Genomic DNA, 20,348 nt, shown 5'->3' with positions numbered 1-20,348 from the left:
ATTCAATTAGTTTTTCGTTTTGATGTTAATATTTATTATGGAAACTTAATTATTATTACTTTTTAATCAAAGTTTTTTTATGTTTATCCAAAGAGTTACTTTTAAAAATGTGAACCCTGTTGTCAGTGTGCTTGGTAGTTCGGCAGTTACTGCACTGGTGTCCTCAAAGACATCACACTGAATGAATAGAAATAACAACCTTTCTTGAACAATATTTAAAATAACCTTCATCTTCATTAGATTTAATCGACAGGCTTATTCTACACACAATAAAACATGAACTAGTGAAAGCAGCTAGAATGTGTTGCAGTTGTAATTTATTTTTTAATTGTTTTAACGGTTTATTATGAGGGGGGAAATCTAGTGTTTCTGGGGTAGTGGGAGGAAAACGGAGTAACCCGGGAGAAAACCCACAACAACACGGGGAGAACACGGAACTCCACGCAGAAACACCCAGATGGACAGATGGACATGGAGGTGGTGCTGTGAGGCTGCAGTGACAGTCACTGAGACACCGTGCTGCCCTGATGGAGAGAGGGACTGGAGGCAGGTTTAGGTCATAGAGGGAGGGTGGAGGGTGGAGAGTTGAGGATGATCAAGATGGAGGAAGGCTGAAAGAAGGTGGAGGGAGGGTGGAGGTAGAGGGAGCTACTGATGTCCGGCCTGAACACCATCAGCCTCCTCTTCCACGCTCACGTTGCTGAACTTTCTGCGCAGCCAGCTCCAGAAACCCTTCTTCTTCTTCTTCTTCTTCTTCTTCTTCTTCTTCTTCTTCTTCTTCTTCTTCTTCTTCTTCTCCTTCTTGTTTGACTCTGTGGAGTCAGTTTCCGTCTTCTCTCTCTCCATCTCTCTCTTTACCTCCAGCTCTTTGTTCCTCTCTTCCAGAGCAGCATTTCTCCTCTCCATTTCTTTATTTTCCTCTTCCATTACTCTCAGTCTTTCCTTCAGTTCTTTGTATTTCTCTTCCATTTCTTCCTTCTTCTCTGTCAGCTCGTTATATTCTTCCATTATTTCTTTCTTATTCTCATTCAGTTCTTTATTTTTCTCCTATTTCATTTGTTCCACCATTTCTTTTATCTGTTGAGCCATGTCAACATTGTTCTGCCTCAGTTCTCTTCTAATTTTTGACATTTCTTTCTTAGTTTTTTCCAGCTTTTTATTCTTGTCTTCCAGCTTTTTTATTTGTTTGTTCCTCTCCTCTGGCTCTTTGTGTTCCTAAGCTTTCTTGTCTGCTTCATTGTGAAGTAGTTCAGTCTTTTCATCAACAGCTGGTTCTTCTCCTTCTTTTCTTTCTTTTTTTCTGTCAGACAGCACTTCTTTGAAGCTCTCATTGAGCTCTGCAGAGAAACTCTCCTTCTCCTTCTGGAGCTGCAGGAGTTCTTGGTCCCTCTGGCTGAGTGCCTCCTTCAGGTCACTGACATGTAGCTGGAGCTGGTTCAACATCTCGTTGGGACTATTTGAAGGTTCCTCGTCCTCCAGCTCATCGTCTTCAGTGTTTTCCTGCTTCTCCAGCAGTTTCTTCAGCCTGTCATGCTCAACCTTGATGGCGTTGTAGTTATTGGAGAGATTGTGCTTTACAGAGGCAATCTCATTGTTCTGCTTGCACAGTGCTTTTATCTGCAGTTGCAGATCGTGGACTTGCTCAACACACAAGTCGAGTTCTGTTTTGTCTCCAGTGAAGGCGAAGAATCGTGCAGGGACATTTTGTCGAAGAGTCATTTCAGACTCCTGTCTGGATGTTGGGCTGGTTGTTTGGGCCATTGATCCAGGTAAGAAGGACAATGTAGAATCAACCGTACACTGGACTTTTGAAGTCTGCAGCTGTCTGTAGTAGACTGTATCGTGGTCTGTAGTAGACTGTATCGAGGTCTGTTGTATCAAGGTCTCACAAAGGTAGTTATGTCTCAGCAGTTTGATGATAATGTGAAGTTCAAATGTGGATATCGTCTATATAAACACTGAGATCATGTGACATCACTCATTTGCCTTTGACGTCGCCTTATAATCACCACATGTTTGCTCTTGAACGTGTTGCCTAGTATGGGTTCCATAGGCAGTCTACCTGCTCTGCACTGAGTTCTTAAACATGGACGTCTTGATTGGTCTCCAAAAGTGAAGTGGCTCACTGCACTGTAGGTCACAAACTCTGCTCCTTCCATGTTAGTCAAGACTAGACTAATATTATGTTAGTGTACATCAAATCAAACTTTCTCAGATATTATATCTGTCCTTTCAGTTACTTCTTTCATTTTTCTGGTAACTTCTGTGGATTTTTCTTCAGAGATGCTGCATTAACTGCATCAATACACAATTGAAGTACTCTCAATTAAATTATTCTTCTATGAATTCATGATGTATGAGCAATCCCTGATTGTAAAGAAAATAATGCACTAAATGACACCCTCATCCCACATTTGACGTTGATTGGAAGCTGTGTTGATTTTGATGGATATTTTGGATTTAGTCTTAGATGTCAAATGAAAATTGGTCACATGGATTGTACAGATCAAGTCTTTGACTGTTGTGGATAAGAGCATTTATAGATGGCCTGTTTGCACCCACTTTTGTTAGAAATCTAAAGCCTCCTACTCCTCCTGTATTACAGGGGGCACATACAGTAAGGTATGGACACCTACAAATGAAAAATACAACTTCACAACCTCTTTTCTTCAGAAATTTGCATCCCATCCCAGAAAGAAAAGCTCAATTGAAAACAATCCCGAAGCCAGTTCATTAGGTACACCAGCCAAAACTAATGAATTCTAATAGTGAATAATGCATTTTAACAGTCCTACACCAAATCCCCCTTCGTGACTAAAATGTTTTATTTATGTTGAAATAGAGATAGAAAGGACATAATCCAGCTGTGAGATCTGATTTTGAAGGCTGTAGTTTGTAATAAGCGTATGTGTATGGTCATGAAAAGCTCCAAAAACATTACACAACAAACTCTCAGCAAATACTAAAGAAATCTAAGCTTGATACTCAAATCTGTTTGTTTCATATTGTGTGTATGTATTGGTGTTCATCTATAATTGATCTTGTAAATAAATGGTCTATTGTTCTTACAATTAATAAATGAATGACTTAAAATACATGTTGATGGACTTGCAATGCTTGCAACACACCTTTAATTAAAGAATATACACAAGTATTGATGTGATGACAGGCTAGTGATTCGCCTCCATGTAGTTTCCTCACGTGACAAGCCAGGAAGGAGGACCAAAACACCAGGTCTCCAATACCATTCATTAGGACACTGTAGCCACAGACAGATAGATATTGGCTTCACATACACATTTCAAACAGCATCAATCCACTGTAACCAACATGATGATAATTACAAGTTAAACAACTCTCTTCAAATTTATTGTGAAGTCATCTTTCACAGTCACAACTAAGACCACACATTACACGCATCAAACAGTAACCCAGGTCACCAAATGCTGCAAGATCGATACTTAAGTGGGAGTCAATGTAGAAAAGGCACAACAGGTTGAGGAGTCTGAATTTAATCATGTACAAACAATCATTTCTTTAAAATTCATGAGTAAATTCATTGACTCAGTACAAATGTATTCCTACATGTGAACAAAAAAAAAAACTATGCTCTTCACAAGTTTAAATCCAAAAACTGTAATGTAACAGTATATGCTGTCGTGACTCCTGACAAGTTCTGCAGTAACTAAAACGTGCGTCAAATGAGGAAAGGCATTTCTTATGAAGGTGCGGGTTTGAGTTGAACAGAGGTATTCATTTTTGTCCTTCTGATTCCATGTCCATGTACTAAGCTATGAGTCAGTTATTGCTTAATCAACTAGTTTCCATACCGTCAAATGCAGTTGGACGACCTTTCATCGTATATGAAGCAGCATGGGGACTGTGGAGCCCTGTATAATAAATAACAACCTCTTCTTAAAGGCAAACTCCAGTTTAGCACAACCTGGGCCTTATTTTTGTGGTTAGGGCACTACTACTGATGGCTTTCGAATGGGAATTTTCAAATGCCATTTTGGCTCTTGTTCGCATTCCCCCTCTGCTTAGCCATGACATTATAACACAGTGCAATGCTGTGTCTACAGTGAACGCTGACAGTAGGGCTTGTCCTAACGTCTTCCACAGCCATGATCCAAACCCCATATGTGCAGTAAAACTTAAACGGCACATAAGCACAAAAGCATTCATTTCCTACAAAACTGTAAACTTTTCACCTTCAATAGATTTTACATTCAGCACAACTTGATATCAACTGGACTTAATTGCTATGAGAGTTAAATACAGGACTTTAATGCTACACAGCTATCAACCACTGATCTAATTAAATGAGGTGATATTTTTCAAACTGTCAAGGATTTTTCTTGTTCAATAGGTCAGCCAAGTTCTACACAGTGTGAAGTGATGTAATTAAATCTCCAACAGACTTAGGCATCATAGAGCACAGAGTTCTCTAAGGTGAAGTCGTACTGAAAGCTGGCCAGGTTGTAGTTTATGTCCCGGGAGAGCAGTACATCGGGGACGAGGGGGGATCCCATCTGCATGGCTAGGACGTGAGGAGCCAAAGTGAAGGGGATGTCCCCGAGGAGATCTGGGAGAGTTGAAGCAGCCTCCATCGCTGGAGGAGAGGCTACTGGCCCCACGTTAGGTAAAGCTGCAGGGAGGTTTATGTCATTGGACTGAGTTGGAGTTGGAACAGACGACTGTGAGGAAAAGAAGACACATGTCCTGTCAGTGATCAGTGCTGTAACAGACATATTACTTTTACACACATATAAAAAGCACACATAAAGTACTCAAACACATATTGCACCTATTGGTGCAATAATGGACATTTTCCCCATCAATCTCAATAACTGATGTCAACAACGATTACAGCTTTAGGTCTTCTTGAGTCAGTCCAAAGTAGGCTTGGGCATGGTAGGCTATTTTTGTATCTTATTCTATTGTCTATTGTGTCTTCACGCCTTCTTGACATTTCACAGTCGCCCAGAATGTTCCCAAAAAAAAGCAGAGGCATTTCACATTTTCTACTGGTCCTGGAGTCACCATCTTTATAAGCTCCACCAGAAGAGACCAACTCTTGGTGGTCCAAGTTATCCAACAACACATCGTTTCAATACAGCATGTACTTGTTGATTTTGTCATCAAAATCACACTTGTATAATTTAATACAACCCTACCCCACAGATGTTCTGTGTTGTTTAAGCCTTGTCTTTGCTTGGGCCATACCATACCACATCACTTGGCTGACAGTTTGAGCTCACTGTTGGACTGAAAGGTGAATCACTCATGCCCTTTGGTCCCTACTATGGAAAAGCACACCCATAGCATGATGCTTCCACCACAGCGCTTCTCAGCCCTGATGGTTTTAGTTAGACGATGAGTGCCTTGAGTTCTGACCCCAAAGATAAACGTTTGCCTCATCAAACCATAGAATATGGCCTAGGGGATGTTCAACTGCAACACTGGGAAGCACTGTCCAGATCTGCCTTGATCTACCTGGAGCTAATGAACTATGTTAGAGGTTTTAGAAACTGAGAGAAGAACCTTAGTTAGTTTTCTGTACTGTAGGACAATAGCATACCTAGACAGAACACTAAAATTCACTAAAATTTTAGTACACATTGACTACATTTGTCAACTATTTTTCAGAATCAGAACAGACTTTACTGCCAAGTACAAGGAATTTGTTTTGGTGTTTTGTTGCTTGTTCTTTGTGAGCATTCTGTTCTCAGGAAATATTTGAATTGCTACACACAAGGGTTTTATCCATTTACTGCAACAAAATGCATATAATTTAGTGTGACTCTACCCATGTGATGGTCTGGAACAAATATGATCCAGCATTATTGTAATTTGGGGGATAACTTAGACATGCCGACGCAGTTCTGCATATTCCAAATCCATATCCAAGACATATTTTGGATGTAATCAGTAATGGTGCTGTATCAAGACAGAAATTCCAACACGCTGTTCCCAATTACTGCAGTTTGTCAAAAACAAAGCTTTAATGCACTCAACACCCGAAAGTGTGTTGGTGAGTTACAGTGACTAGACTGTAATTCACTCTGGATGTAATGGCGCACATGGAAGATGATCCTCAGAAGTGTTGTTTATTTGACTGTTGGTTCTATAAATTTGATGATATATCGTATAGCTTGCTTCTACTTGGAACGCTCTTGACACTGGTGAGGTAAACAAAGTGAACCAGTCCAAAAATGGAGGAAGCTATCTTACAGTGAAGCATCAAATTTGACCAAAGCTTTCTACTGAATTAGTGCTTTCCTCTTCTTATCTAGTTTCCCACTGACAAAACTAGTCATAACCAAGCTTAGTGACTCATAAAGTCACCATTTGTGAATGTGTTTTGCTGCCATTGCTGCCATTTGCTGTTGAGTCTTTGCTTTCCATCGTGACAAGGCTGCTGTTTATACTTGATTTATACTTGGCAAATTGGGAAAAAAGGGAATCCAACCATGCCATTCATACACGCAACGAGGGCATGCATGGAGTAGGGCAGCCAGTTCCTTTTAATGATTCGAATCAGTCACCATTTTTAAGTGAGTCCTAAGGGACTCTAATTCAATGAGTTCACTGCATCTCTGCAGTTATACTTTTAGGATAGTTAATTACAAAACACTGGGATACAGCTGTAAGTTGTACTGTAACATAGGGCTCCCAAACCAGTTTTAGAGCCACACTAATCCATTGCCTTGTGTGAGGCTTCTCTTAATTGATGACTGAGAATGGATTTACTGTTTCAGTGCTTTGTTTTAGAATAGTTGTGAGTCTGTGGTTTCTTATTTGTTGTGGCATTGTGCCAGAGTGGTATCCTAAGTTTACACGTTGACGTAGTACTGAAATTGAAATTACAGAGCACAGACAGCAGTCGTCATCTCTGTAACTTCCTAAGGAAGGAAGTGGAAAACTCATGCTGCTATACTCACACAGACATGCAGCAAGGCTTCAACCACACAGCTTCAGTGACCTCACTGTAATATGGTGCTTGAGCATCAATGGTTTATATGCATATATGTGCAAACTAAGCAAAGAATAATCACTTACGGGGAAAAGCGATTCTTTGTTGTTTTTCTCGTGTAATTGAAATTTATTTCCTCTATAGTGATGTCTCTCTTGTAGCATGTATGTCTTCCAGAGCAGGGAAGGCCTGGGTGTAAAATCCATCCCCAGTGTCTCAGAGCATGTAATCAAAAGCAAATGTGAGACTAAATGCAGAGAAGATGTTGTTACAGGAAATGGTTATTCCTCTGCAATTATGAGCTAGAGGTTTCCTTTGGGACTGGTGAGCAGGGAGGGTGTAGCAGTGAGGTTCCAGAAAGGTCCTGTTTTCTGTTGTACTCTCTGACCCAGAGTGTCTATGAACCAAAGCACAAAACAAAGTTCCTACACTAGGGAATGACTGCCATTGTTAAAAACTTTCCAGTGTTGCATACAACCATTGTTAGGGTTTTTTTCATCTTTTAAAAAAAGAATAAAGGTCTTTGGGTTCATAACAGAAATGCTTGTCTCAGTTTGATTACTAAAAAGTTATTCCTAGCACCACCAACAAATGAAACAAAACTATGTACAGGACATTTCCCTGCACGTTCCATGAAACAGTTGCAGACAGGCTCTGAATAATAAATTCAGAATAATAACTTCATCGTTGAGTCAACTGTCGGGGGCCCTATTTCTATTGATTTATTAGAGTGAGTAGGTTAGTTAATGTCTGCAGTAATGGCACTACTATGGCAGCAGTAATGGCAGCAAAGACTGAATAAATGTATTTTTTTGTGTCATGTCAGAATCAAGGCTAACAGAATAGCAGCACCACACACTTCACTCATACATCACTCCAACAAAATGTGCAGGCCTGCATAACACACAAGCTGATTATAGTGATCACTTTAACAAAATGAACATTTCTCCAAATTCCAAGTGGACATTTTTAATAACTTTATTTTGTGCAACAGATATTAATCTGCATTTCTGCAATTGTCAGAACATGACAAAGAAGCAACTCAACACTACTGGGTTTCTGCCAGTGTTTTCCAAAGCTAGTGGCCCACCTGGCCAAAGCATCAGGGATTTTTTTGAAAATGTATTTAATAAGATGTTTTTGAACAGCTGTTGCTGTGGGATGGCTTGATTAATGACACACACTGGTCCAACCATTCATATTTTCCTGGCAGCAACCCTCACATTGGATATGTTGGGGTTTCAGTTGAAAAGATCAATAGCAATTTGCTGTATGATTGGAAAGATATATATGCCCAAATTTATATTAAACTAATTAGACAAAACAGTGCTTATCCCAGTTAATTAAATAGTGGGGTTATTTATTTTATTTCATTGCTCTAAAAGGGAATAGTATTTTATTCATTTCCTTGGGAGAATTTTTATCTATGCATTTATTTATTTTTTATATTAATAGGTAAAATATAGATTTCAAAGAAGTTTTATTTATTTGTGAATATAGTGAAGTGCTGGAACACTGATGAGACCTTGCCACGATATCCACACTCATAGGGACCAGACCGAACCATGGGTTTGGTGTGGAGGTAGCTGACAACTGCCTATGAGTTAAGGTAAAAGTAAAAGGATCTTACATCAGCAGAGAGTAGAGACTGACTCTTCCTCATTCCGGGTCCGAAAACACAAGTGCAGTGGTTTGTTTTTGCATTTGTATTGTATATGAAGAGCTCAGAGTACATTTTCCATGTCTCAGTTACTGCCTCTGAGTGCTTCCTGTTGCACCATCTGGTTAAAACTGGAGGGATGAGCTGCTCACTACATGTGTGGCACGTGAAAGCTCCAGGATGCCACATGAACCACAGATACATACAAACCACTGTCGTCTAAAATGCCCTAAGGCTGAGTAACACTTTCTATTCCTTGTCTATTCTTGGTTAGTTGTACTAGAGTACCATTTTGCCATCGCTGCACGTTAGCTTTGCTGCAGCATCAGTCTCTCTGAGGGATGTCCCGATCAGATCATGCTGGTGATAGATGACCAGTCCGGTCGATATCGGATGCGTCGTTGGGGAGACGGTGTGCGCTATGCAGACACGCAGTAACACCGTGGTTTGAGAGATTTGCACACCAAAAAATTCACTAGTGTAAAAGGAGTTAACAATTCTGACCTGCCGAACGCTATGAAATAGGGTCGTCACAATTTCACTTCACGATTATCGTGAACCAAGAAATGACACCATAACGATATCATCACGATATCAACTAAAATGTAAATGTAATATAGGAAAAATCCAGGAAATGCATCTTTAACTTTATTTATGTTGTTTTCTCTCTTTTGGGAGATGAATTACACTGTGTTCAAGTGGCACGGATCATTTACACAATATTATCATATGCGCATTTTTAACATTCATATTGAAATTTCATTTTTTAATACCACAGTTATCACCAATATCCGTATAATGCAGCAGCCCTACTTTGAACTTTTTTTTTTTTAATGTGGTGCAAGGACTTTCTTTTTGAAAACTTTTTTCTATTTCAAAATTGTCTTAAACCTCTACAGATATTTCAGGAATATGTCATAGCTTTATTTAGCAGTTCAGACTGAAAGTGGCTGGTTCTGATGCTGCCTTTTGGCTTATGTTGCTTCATCGTGCCCATCAGCTAAGCATATTCTAGATGTGTGCTGAAAGGCCATAAACTGACAGTATACAATCTACACTAGTAGAGGAGGTTTAAACCTGATAACGTGTAATTTGCTTATCAGTCACGTAAAGGTGTGAATGATGCTGAACATTTCATGCTGGACACGGTGTACAAACACCTAGAAACACCCAGATCCCAAGCTAGACTTTTATTATCTCTGCTCCCGGGCCAACTTCTCCTGATCTTAAACTTTAGCACTGAAAGATAACAAGTGTTTGTGAAAGGCTTTTTACTGTTTGTGACAGACTTTAAAGTACCTTTTATGTATTGTTTGTTGAGTCTTTTTAACTTTTTATTTTATCTGCTGGTTCATTGGATTATCCAATAAGGAACAAAACCCTGTATATTATCTTCGAGATCTAATTAGAGATCATTGAAGTCACACAAAGACACTTCTGTTCTCTCTGGCGGAATCGGATAAAAAGGGAAGACAAAGAGTATCATCGGGCAGCCTGACCACGTTCTGTCATGTGAGCCCACGATGACGTCTTTGGGCCACCATTATGCCTCCCAGAGGAGAACTAACTGATACGATCACTATCACGTTACTAAACTTAGACAGTAGACATTTTAAAGGAAGTTAAAAATGACAGTGTCCTCATATATGTCTGTGAAGGTTCCCATTCATCCAGGTCGTGGTAATCCAAAAGGCGTTCAAAACTTGTTCTACAAGTCTAGTTGCTTTTATTCAACGTCTTTTTGGATTGTCTTTATATAGAAAACGTGTTATGAATGTCTATTTAATCTCTGATCTATCCTTTTTTAGATTATTATTACTTACTGAATGTGGTGTGATCGTGGACTGGGTACACTACAAATGAATTACGCCCAGATGTACTGTGCAATTTCCACTCGGCGATTAATAAGGTAATTCTGGTTCTGATGATAATTCAGGGGTACCGAGCCTCTGAGGAGGCACCAAAGGGAGGTGTGCGTAATAAAAATGAAATTAGTAAGAATGGCAAAATAACTGAATCAACAATCTGAAGTGCTGTCTGGAGGCATCTGTCCTCTTTCCCCTGTCTGCCCCCTACTCCTGCCTAAGGTGCTCTGAGCCATCGGCCTCAAGCTGAAACAACAGCGCTTCCTACTACCACCCAGGCTATTTTGTATGAAAACAAGGTGCAGTTTCCTTCTTATTGCCCTGATTAGTACGGGAAGTTCCGGATACACGTTATAATGTGAACTGAAAACCTCAATAAGCTCACCTTTGACGGCTGCACTATGACATTTGTTGAGTGCCGTGAGAAGTTTGAGGTCTGCGACTTGCGCCTCTGTTCTTCAACTGTCTCTCCTGCAGATGAGATAAGACAGGCAGCATTAAATACACACACATTCAAAAAACAGAAACAACTGAGATCATTTAATATGCATCCATTCAGAGAATCTGACTGGAGGAGACTGGAATCTCCTCTTTAAGTGAGGCCATGTAATGTTTGACGTAAATAATCAAGCAATCAAACAATCGGCAATGAAATGGGACTCATCGAAAACCACAATTACAAGAGCCGTAAAAACATATGATAAGGCTATAAACTAAAGATGGTATCATGCATACTAGTTTTACAGTTCATCTCAAACTCATCCCGACACATCATATCAGAACCCGCAGCTACTGAGCTTGTTGATGTGTCACACTAGCTACAGATTACAGCTCATTCTCGGTGGAAGTCAGAAATATGAAGTGAAAAACCGACGGCTCCGCTTTGCTATTATCTTTGTCGCTGCGCGGCGAGCGTGACGCGCCTCGTATTAAAGTCGAGCTGGCTTCAATCTTTTACCTCAACCAACAAACTTTTAACGGGCTGACGCCACCAACCAGGCAAATAAGCACGACAGCCGACGGTGCAGCCGGCAACGCCTGGCCGCTTTATAAATGGCCGAACCCAGCTGCTGGACTGTGTTCCCTAGTTACAAGATTTTTATGGTAAAAGAAAAAGTGAGGTCATTGGGAAAATGTAATGGTGGAGGCGAAGAAGATGAATATCTGAGTACATAGGATCAATCTAGAAATTGATGGGGATCCACAGAGAATAATCCATGGGATACAACAGATATATTTATGGAAAACATGCCAGGTTGGAATAAATCAGAATTACTCTGTTATCAGTTTAGGCCTGTGCTGAAGCCACAGAATAAGAAGAACAATGTACACTATATATAATCCAGGGTATATCATTTTTATACTTTAATCTGGTATCACTCACACCACTAATATTGTTTATGAGATCTCACGTTTTAATCTATCTCACAATTAGTTTCTTTATATCTATTATGACTGACATGGCAAAGGAGGCGGTGTTCTTAAAATGACATTCAGTATTTCTGGTATTTGTTTTGCCCGGAGCACAAAACAGGTCAATGAGGGTTTTCTGAGTTTCCTGGTCGTGGCTTAAAAAGCATTAGGACTAGTTGACCGAGCAACTACACCTTCACTGTGTTTAGTTGTTCTGAGCTGACGCTTATGTCTCAGAATTGGAGTATCTGAATATTGGCCCCATTTTGCCATTATCCTGTAAATAGTTTTTTTTTTTTTGTTTTTTTGTTTTTATAAACTGCACCCTCATTGCATAATTAACCTAAACCAACAACGCTGTAGCGGTTCTAGGACTAAGGAGCAGATGTTTCTCTTACAGAATGTTATGTAATCTCAGTCCAGGCCTGTTTTAAGGTTACTCTGCGCGCCTGACAGCCGACTGCTGTCACCGAGCCAATTAATTAGATCTCCCTAGTAAAGCGGCTACAACAGTGAGTGAACAGAGGCATCGCTGGGTGGGGATAGTGAGAATATAATGCCATCATCTATCTCTTCCTATCCAGGGCCAAACTGCCTTTGTCCACAAAATGAAATTATTCTTGGTGACGTCAGCGCCTCTGATCTCAGATCTGTGCATCCCCACAGCAACTGCCCCACTGGTGACGGACTGTTGTCCGCCCGGATTCAACCAGACTCAAAGCCTCGTTAGCTGTAGATTGACTCAGCTGATTCACAGTAAGCTTTGAGGACCAGGTTATCTTGTGACTGTGAGACAGTGCCAGTATTATGAAAGAAGCTTTCCAAAAAAAACAAAAAAAAGTGCAGCGTATTTCTGCATGAACCCAAATTAAAGATGCACGTTTTAAATAGCAGGTCACGTGTCAAGGCTGACTTTAAACCACAGTAATGTGCAACTTTTCAAAGTCTCCTCCGGCTCCACTGCAACCTTGGCTGACTGTACTGTTTGCAGCAATATATGGAATGTCTTGTCATTGTCGACATGTTAGTGTCAAGTCGGATTATTTAAACACGCACAGTTGAACTCAAGGGTTCACATACACCTTAGCCAAATACATATAAACTCATTCATCACGGTTCTTGACATTCAATCCTAGTAAACATTCCTTGTCTTACGTCAGTTAGGGTCAATGCTTTATTTTAAGAATGTTGAATAGTAGCAGAGAGAAAGATTTACTTGAGCTTTCATTTCCAGTAATGCATCAGAAGTTTCAATTACTATCTGGTAACACTGCCTTTAAATTCTTTAACTTGGGACAAGTGTTTCTCACACACACTCTTTAAGTTCCGCCCACAAATATTCTAATGGTTCGGGGTCAGGACTGTGCGACGGCTGCTCCAATACCTTCATTTTATCACCTTAAACCATTTTTTTTTTTTATTAAAACTTTGGAAGTAAGCTTGAGTCCATTGTCCAGAACCTAGATTTAAGCTCCCGGCTAATGTCCTGTTGTGCTGCTTCAATAAATCTAAATAGTCTTCACGGTGCCATTTATTTGAACTGGCAGCAAAGCACCTCAGCAACATGATGCTTCCGCCCGTGCTTCACATGAGCTGGGATGGTTCTTTGGCTTGTAAGTCTCGCCTCCATCCTCCACACATAATGATGGTCATTAGGCCTGGACAGACCCTAATGGGGTCAAATGTTGTTGTGGGCATTTCCTCAAAAGTGTTTTTTTTTTTTTTTTTTTTTTTGCAGTTATAAACTGCAGTCTGGATTTCTTCCTCGCTGAGACGCCTTTCAGGTTGTGTTGATGTAGGACTCATTTGACTACGGATGCATATTTTGTACCTATTTCTTCCAGTATCTTCTCCTGGTCCTTCTGGGATTGAGTTACATATTGTATAAGAGACAGAAAGTGTGTCCATCCTGAGTGGTCCCATGGTATCTACTTGCATAGTATTGTGAATGTGATATAGTGAAATAATAAAATAAATAGATAATCCAGTAAAATGACTGCAAAAGGAAAAGTAGAAATTCTAATCAACTTTCTAAAATTATAGATTTTTAACATGAAATTTAACCTCAGTGAAAATAAACGCTGGATTTCAACAGTAGCAGTGCGCTGCTAACTCTGACGCCATATTTAAGAGAACATGTCTGAAAGGTGAGCGGAGAGTTTACCCTGAACATCTGTGTACTCAGTGGGTTGTCTCCATCTGAAAGAGAAAGCCTGGCTCTGACACTTGTCCTTCGCTGCCAAAAATAACACGCGGCTCCTGACCATCTGTTCCGGCTCCACCACCAGCTCCTCCAATTAAAGCCACCACAATTGATTGCAAACAGCTCTCCTTTTGGAAATAAACTAACAGTCTTATTTAAGCTTATACACATACACGCCAAAAACACTAAAAATTATGAGGGTGTAAAGTCTTTAAATCTTTAAATTGCATTGTATACGTACAATTGCAATGCAATATAAAAAAAAAAAAATAAACCAATCATTTAAAGTCTGTATTTTATTGAAAACAGCACCAAGACAATATATCGAAATATTGGAACTGACTATTTTTATTGTCTGGGAAAATTACATGCTCATCGATGCCAGGCACACAAAACACTGGGAAAGTCAAATCTGGTGGAAGATCTTAAAACTAATTAGGCTTATTGGAAACAGGTCAGTGACATGATCGGGTATAAAAAAAAAGAGGATTCCAGAAAGACAAACGAAAAAAGGGGAGAAATAAACTGCAAAAGACTCTCTGAGCAAACAGTTAAGATCATTTCTCAGTATAAAATTGAAACAGCTTGAGGCCTTTAATCATTGACATTAATAGAGAATATCATCAAAAGATGTAGACAATCCAAAAAAAAAACAACTGGGCCAAAACCGTTATTGAAAGGCCTTGATTTTTGGCATCACTCTATTAAAAACAAGATGCTTCTTTGAAATGTGTTGTTGGCAAAGGAGCAAAGATAATTTTCGATGAAATAAATGTTTAAACTAATTTGCATTCTGTTTAGATTGACATTTCACACAGCATTCGGACATTTCTGGAACCAGGGCAGTAGATTAAAAAAAGATATCTTCATCAATATAAAGCCGGAGGACATTCATCAGTCTTTACTAACGTCATGCTACTACTATGTTTCATTAGAGGGCTTGTATTGAAAAAATAAACATACGCATACACATGCGCACACAAGGGGAAACTTGAGATCTCTGTAGTTATAGGACCATAAGATGCACGCAAAGTGATCGTGGGTTAGGACTGTTCATAAAACTACGGTTACTGAGGTCAAGAAAGGATCTGCTGAGTCGCGGGATAAAGTCACACACCGGAATATTGTGTAATCTACAAACTTTCAGATTCTATCACTTTATGACAGAGGGTCATGAGATAGAAAGAGAGCATGACAGTGAACCAGCCTTCCTGTACTAATGTCCCAAGACAATTTAGAAGTCACTCTTTCATGTGTTTGACCACTTCCTAATGCAATCCATGCTACAGGATATGAGGAAAGAATATGGGACAATCACACCAAACTCCATTCAGTATTTTATCTTTTTCTTTTTCTAATGCCCAATTCAATAATACATAAACCATTTTATGTGCCGAAATGTCTTCATCATCAGGAACAGCTCTAAATTAAAGTATATCAAAGCAGTTGTCCAGGTTTTTACACTTATTTTGGTTTTACTTCCTGCCACTGCTCGAGCCCCATCTTAGAAATAATTGGTAGCTGGTGCTTTACATGTACACAATATAAAACAACTCGACACGTTTCCGTTTTCCGTTTCAATAGAGCATCATGTTTCTCACCAACGATAACAAAGCCTCCATCTACTTCCTTGTCGGATGTTGACTTCTTCGAGTCCTTACGGAGACCAAAGAAGCTGAGCATGATTACCCTGTGTCAACAGAGGAAATCGAAAGTCAGTAAAAATGTCATCCAGTGTGAGCTGCCTTGAGTGTTACACGATTAGATACGACCAACAGTTTGAATAAAGAAAAGCTTTTGTCCGGAAATATGACTTAATTAAAAAAAACAAAAACAAACTGTAAGCAGTTCGCCATTTAAACTCGGTACAGCGAAATTATGAATGTATTTAACTTATTTCTGCTTAATGCAACAGTGTAAATGTTTGGGTCGCGGCTTCTGGACAACAGCGGTGCACCGTAAAAGTGACAGAGACACACTTACCCTTGTTGTTGTTGGACCTTGTCAACTTCAGAATACGGTCAAACAAGTCACTTCATGGTTCCTCGGTCATTTATTTTAAAGAAATGTGCTGTCTGATTGTCTGTTGGTCTCAGTAACAGTACGCCTCAGACGATAACCCAATTATCCTTCCGTCTGTACTTTCTCTGTGTGCAATATCATCCGTGTTGTTATATTAGGACGAAGACGTCACTGAACTCAAGGCGGTCCTTGTTCGTGTAGAAACTACAAATGGCGCCTAACGTTCCGCCACAGGTACTGAGGTCAAATGATGTGGCGGAACTATTAATTGGCATTTCCGGGGAAGATGATTTTGGCGGACAGCGGATATGCCGTGATTAGAGTCTGGAGCGTTCGTTTTTTATACCGGTGTCGGCCGTATTTTTAAGCACATCTATGTCGTAACGTAAATGTGGAAGCTCCGCCCGCGCAGGCTAAGCGTGCGTTGAGACAACAAGGAACCAAATGTTTCCCGCGCTATGTTACATTGTCCTGACTTCATACTCGCCATAACAGCAAACTATCAAGATGTCGGGTATAATGGAAGCCCCAAAACCAAGAATAAACTGCTCTATGCTGTCGCAATACATTAGCAAACCGGTGTGTTTTGTCGGGCGTGTTGAAAAGGTCAGTGACGTGTGTAGATAGCTTGAGTACAATGTTGTATTAGCTGTTGAAAACATGGCCAAGTCATCGACTTTTTGAACGTCCGTAACATCATTTTTTCCCCTGCTTTTCCAGGTTCACCCAACTGGAAAGACGTTCACTGTCTCGGATGGAGAAGGGAAAAGTGCAACAGTTGAACTGAACGAACCCGTGAGTTCATTTAGGACAGAGTTGACTCAATTGTGCTACTTGTGTTAATGTCTTCGGTTACTTTTGTAGAGAGGCCTCTATGACGGAAGCCTTAAATTGAGACATGCAGGTAATGTCCAAGTTTATAGTGAAAATACATCACAGTGCCCGTCAGTTGCTGCGTTTCCATTACCTCTAGAAATGCAAAAAAAAAAAAAGGTAATGGAAACGCCTACATTTCGAAAAACCTCTCAAATATCGCTTGTACTCTCATGAGTTGGTTTTTCAGACGTATCGATATAAAAGTATCGTAAAAGTGCCCATGCTGAAGTGTCCTTAAGCTTGTCCTTGAAGTTTATGACTGTAAAACGATTTGAGTGCCAATACATAGAAAGATCTACATATATACATTTAGCATAACATTAAAACAAAATTATACAGAAATATGACCATTTGCTGAGCAAAGGTTTAGTTGTGAGACAGGAATGACCTGATATTGAATTTGAAGTGGTGACATCATTACGACACTATGAGGTATCTACTGACTTTTGAGCTGGGGATCAGTTATTTTCTTAATAACAAACCATAACCATCAAGGTTCTCCGATAAAGCTACGAGTTGTGCACCAGTTTGGAACTGCTCTGCTGTTCATTCCTCTTTCTCCATTTCACAAATACACATCTCTTACCTAACAGCTGTCTAACCTGTTACTTAGTAACTTCTAGGTGTATAGTTGTATTTGCATTCATTCTGAATACTGTAGTTCAGTATGAGACTTTCGCTCTGTGCTTCCTGTGATCCCAGTAGATACTGGCAGATACCCACATAGCAGAAACGGTGTCCAAGTTTCACCAAACCTGCCCAAGGCAGTGTGCCAGGTGTTTGTCAGCTGTAGCACTGATGTTCAAACTGGGAAGCAATCCCCCGCGTGTTGGCACCGAGCCACCACATGGGGGATAGGATGACCAGGAAGGAGACTGTTGAGTAAATGTGATTAAATGATTTACAAGACAACCAGGTAAAATGGGCAGATTCTAGCAGGCGTATCATACTAACCTGATTGTTGCATATTTAATGACCTAAAGAGGGTACGATTTATTTATTTATTGCTTCCAGAGGGGGAGGCCATGACAGAAATGTGGGGTTAGACTTTCAACCTGCAGACACACTGGTTTGGATTAAAATTGTATGATATGTAAACATGCACTGATTTCAGTAAGTAGCGATGTTTAACGTAAACTTTTTCACTTATGAATGTTCAACATAAATGAAATATTTATTATATTTTATGATATTTGGGGTTCTGAAAACACTGAACCACGAACTGAAAAACCAAATGACAGACTGAACTATGGATTTACTCGTATAGAAACAAAACCAGATTTATTGTGTGAGCATCACAGCTTCCTCTAACATTGATGCAGTGTATATTGCATGCTGGCATTACACACCATTTCTCTTAGTATGATTCATTAAGTCAGTTCATTAAGGCCAGTAGACGTTTTTGGTCTGAAACAAGATGACTTTATTAAAATTCATTTATTTCCCCAGCTTGAGGAGGAGCTGAGCGGCATTGTGGAGGTCATTGGCATGGTGTCCAACAAGGGAGCGATTATGGCCACGACATACAACATGCTACGAGAGGACAAAGGCATTCTCTTTGGTATGTCTCATTGTAAGAAGAAATAAAGCAGCTGTAATACAGGAGTATTCATCAGTAGTGGCAGTTAAAGTATGTCCCGTCTGTCCCACAGATCTAGAGCTGTACAACGAGGCCCTGAAGGTCGTCCACGATTTCCCCCAGCACTACCCTTTTGAGATGGCTGTGAGTGGATGAGACTCACATCTGAAGATTGTTGATTGTTCTGTGTCTAATTTCTGTTGTAAAAAAAAAACTACTTTGCAATAAAAAACCTTTTACTGAATATATATTTAGTGGAAGTTTATTTCTTTTTAATAAAAAACACTTCAATTAGTTAAGAACCTGAGCCCCTATTACTGCAATAAAACAAATATAGTGAACTAAATTCTATATAGCTAATACTGCTGTTCTGACACATACATTTTCACTCAAAATGTTTTATTCTGAAATCGTTACGATAATGTTATGATTTGCAACTTTTAATTTACTTTTATAAAAAACAACTGATGGACCCAAATGCATGTATCTATAGGGGCATAAAATGTGGACGACGGGATTTAGAGAATACCATTAGTTTTATCACTACTACATTTATCAGTACTTCAGCCATCAGGGATCAGTTACTATTTACTATTTGGTAGAAATATTTATTCACTTGTAATGCTAACTCTTGCAGTTAATCTGTTAATGTTGAATGGTTATTACTGTGGAGATGGACCATACTGGCCAGCAGGGGGCAGTATGACCAGAGAAACTGCCTTTAAGTCAGATAACATACAGAGATTATTAAATGTTAAATCTCCACTGGTTACATTGGTTGCATTGCAATTATTTAGTTTGAAACGGGACACCACCACCACACATGTAGGAGACCAATACATTTATAAATAAATAGTCACAATTGCACAGTTTCATTGTGAACCCTGAGGTAATTTGAATTCTTCTTTTTGTAAATCTAGCCAAACAGAACACCTGTGCGCTGATCATGCTGGTTGTGGTACATATTGTAGTAAGTTTTATTGCCATGTGAGTATAAAGTAGCTTGAAGATCACAGCATTATTACTTTTGTCACTGTTGCCTCTATTAGGTCGGAGTTTAAAACAGGGTAGGGCATCAAATAAGGCCTCGTACTGATCATTTGTGATGAGATGAAAGTACAAAATTTTGATTGCATTTGAGAGATATGATCTCAGCTAATAGTAGTTCTTCTGGTGTCTCATTTTGCATGACAAATACTGACTGCCACCTGCTGGTGTGCAGATTTCTTTCCTTTCACACAGGCTAAAATGTATGTCAGGTGGCTGCAGACTTTGTGGTGTGTTCAAGTGCAGTGTTCTGGCCTTGACACCTGGTCAGGAGCTGTTTATCGAGGATTTGATGTCTGTACCTTAAGACTGCAACTCGGACTCCTGCTCTCAACACTGGATTATCATGCTTTAGATTGTCTAATAAATTCAGCCGTATTTGGACGGTGAGAGCCTCGATACATTAACTTCTTGTCAGACCAGAACTTCAGAAAGTTTCCCAATTGACTGTGAAAGCCACGTCATTTGCTGGACACCACCAACCAGCAGTGCAGTAATGACACATGAACTGTAAAAATAATGAGTTGACTTTAATTTATTTTTAGTAATGATATATTACAAATAAATACATAAATTAAAATAAAAGGTTAGGGCCACTCAAGTTATTTGATTAACCCACAACATCATGACTACATCATGACTACTATCTTGTGACAATGTCATGTTCTTATGGGAAATGTTTGGACCTGGCATTTGTGGATGTGGAT

The 20,348-nt window shown here is 39.6% G+C and overlaps 2 protein-coding genes across 2 annotated transcripts; one reads left to right on the top strand and one right to left on the bottom strand.

The window, feature by feature from the left end:
• Positions 1 to 3,099: 3,099 nt before the first annotated feature.
• On the bottom strand, positions 3,100 to 16,320 carry umad1 (UBAP1-MVB12-associated (UMA) domain containing 1). Its single transcript, XM_047605775.1, has 4 exons — positions 16,101 to 16,320; positions 15,719 to 15,807; positions 10,887 to 10,972; positions 3,100 to 4,697 (listed from the first exon to the last, which is right to left on the bottom strand). The coding sequence occupies exons 2-4, from the start codon at positions 15,798 to 15,800 to the stop codon at positions 4,422 to 4,424; spliced, it is 444 nt and encodes a 147-aa protein (XP_047461731.1). The 5' UTR covers positions 15,801 to 15,807; positions 16,101 to 16,320; the 3' UTR covers positions 3,100 to 4,421.
• Positions 16,321 to 16,573: 253 nt separating this feature from the next.
• On the top strand, positions 16,574 to 18,840 carry rpa3 (replication protein A3). The gene is made up of 4 exons (XM_047605429.1): positions 16,574 to 16,745; positions 16,860 to 16,934; positions 18,465 to 18,576; positions 18,668 to 18,840. Exons 1-4 carry the CDS (start codon positions 16,647 to 16,649, stop codon positions 18,748 to 18,750), a joined length of 369 nt encoding a protein of 122 aa, XP_047461385.1. The 5' UTR covers positions 16,574 to 16,646; the 3' UTR covers positions 18,751 to 18,840.
• Positions 18,841 to 20,348: the final 1,508 nt, after the last annotated feature.

The sequence above is a fragment of the Mugil cephalus genome, chromosome 14 (genome assembly GCF_022458985.1).
Source record: "Mugil cephalus isolate CIBA_MC_2020 chromosome 14, CIBA_Mcephalus_1.1, whole genome shotgun sequence".
NCBI classification, from domain to species: Eukaryota; Metazoa; Chordata; class Actinopteri; order Mugiliformes; family Mugilidae; genus Mugil; species Mugil cephalus.
Note: the sequence above shows the minus strand (reverse complement) of the source record. Positions and strands in the feature narration are given on the sequence as shown.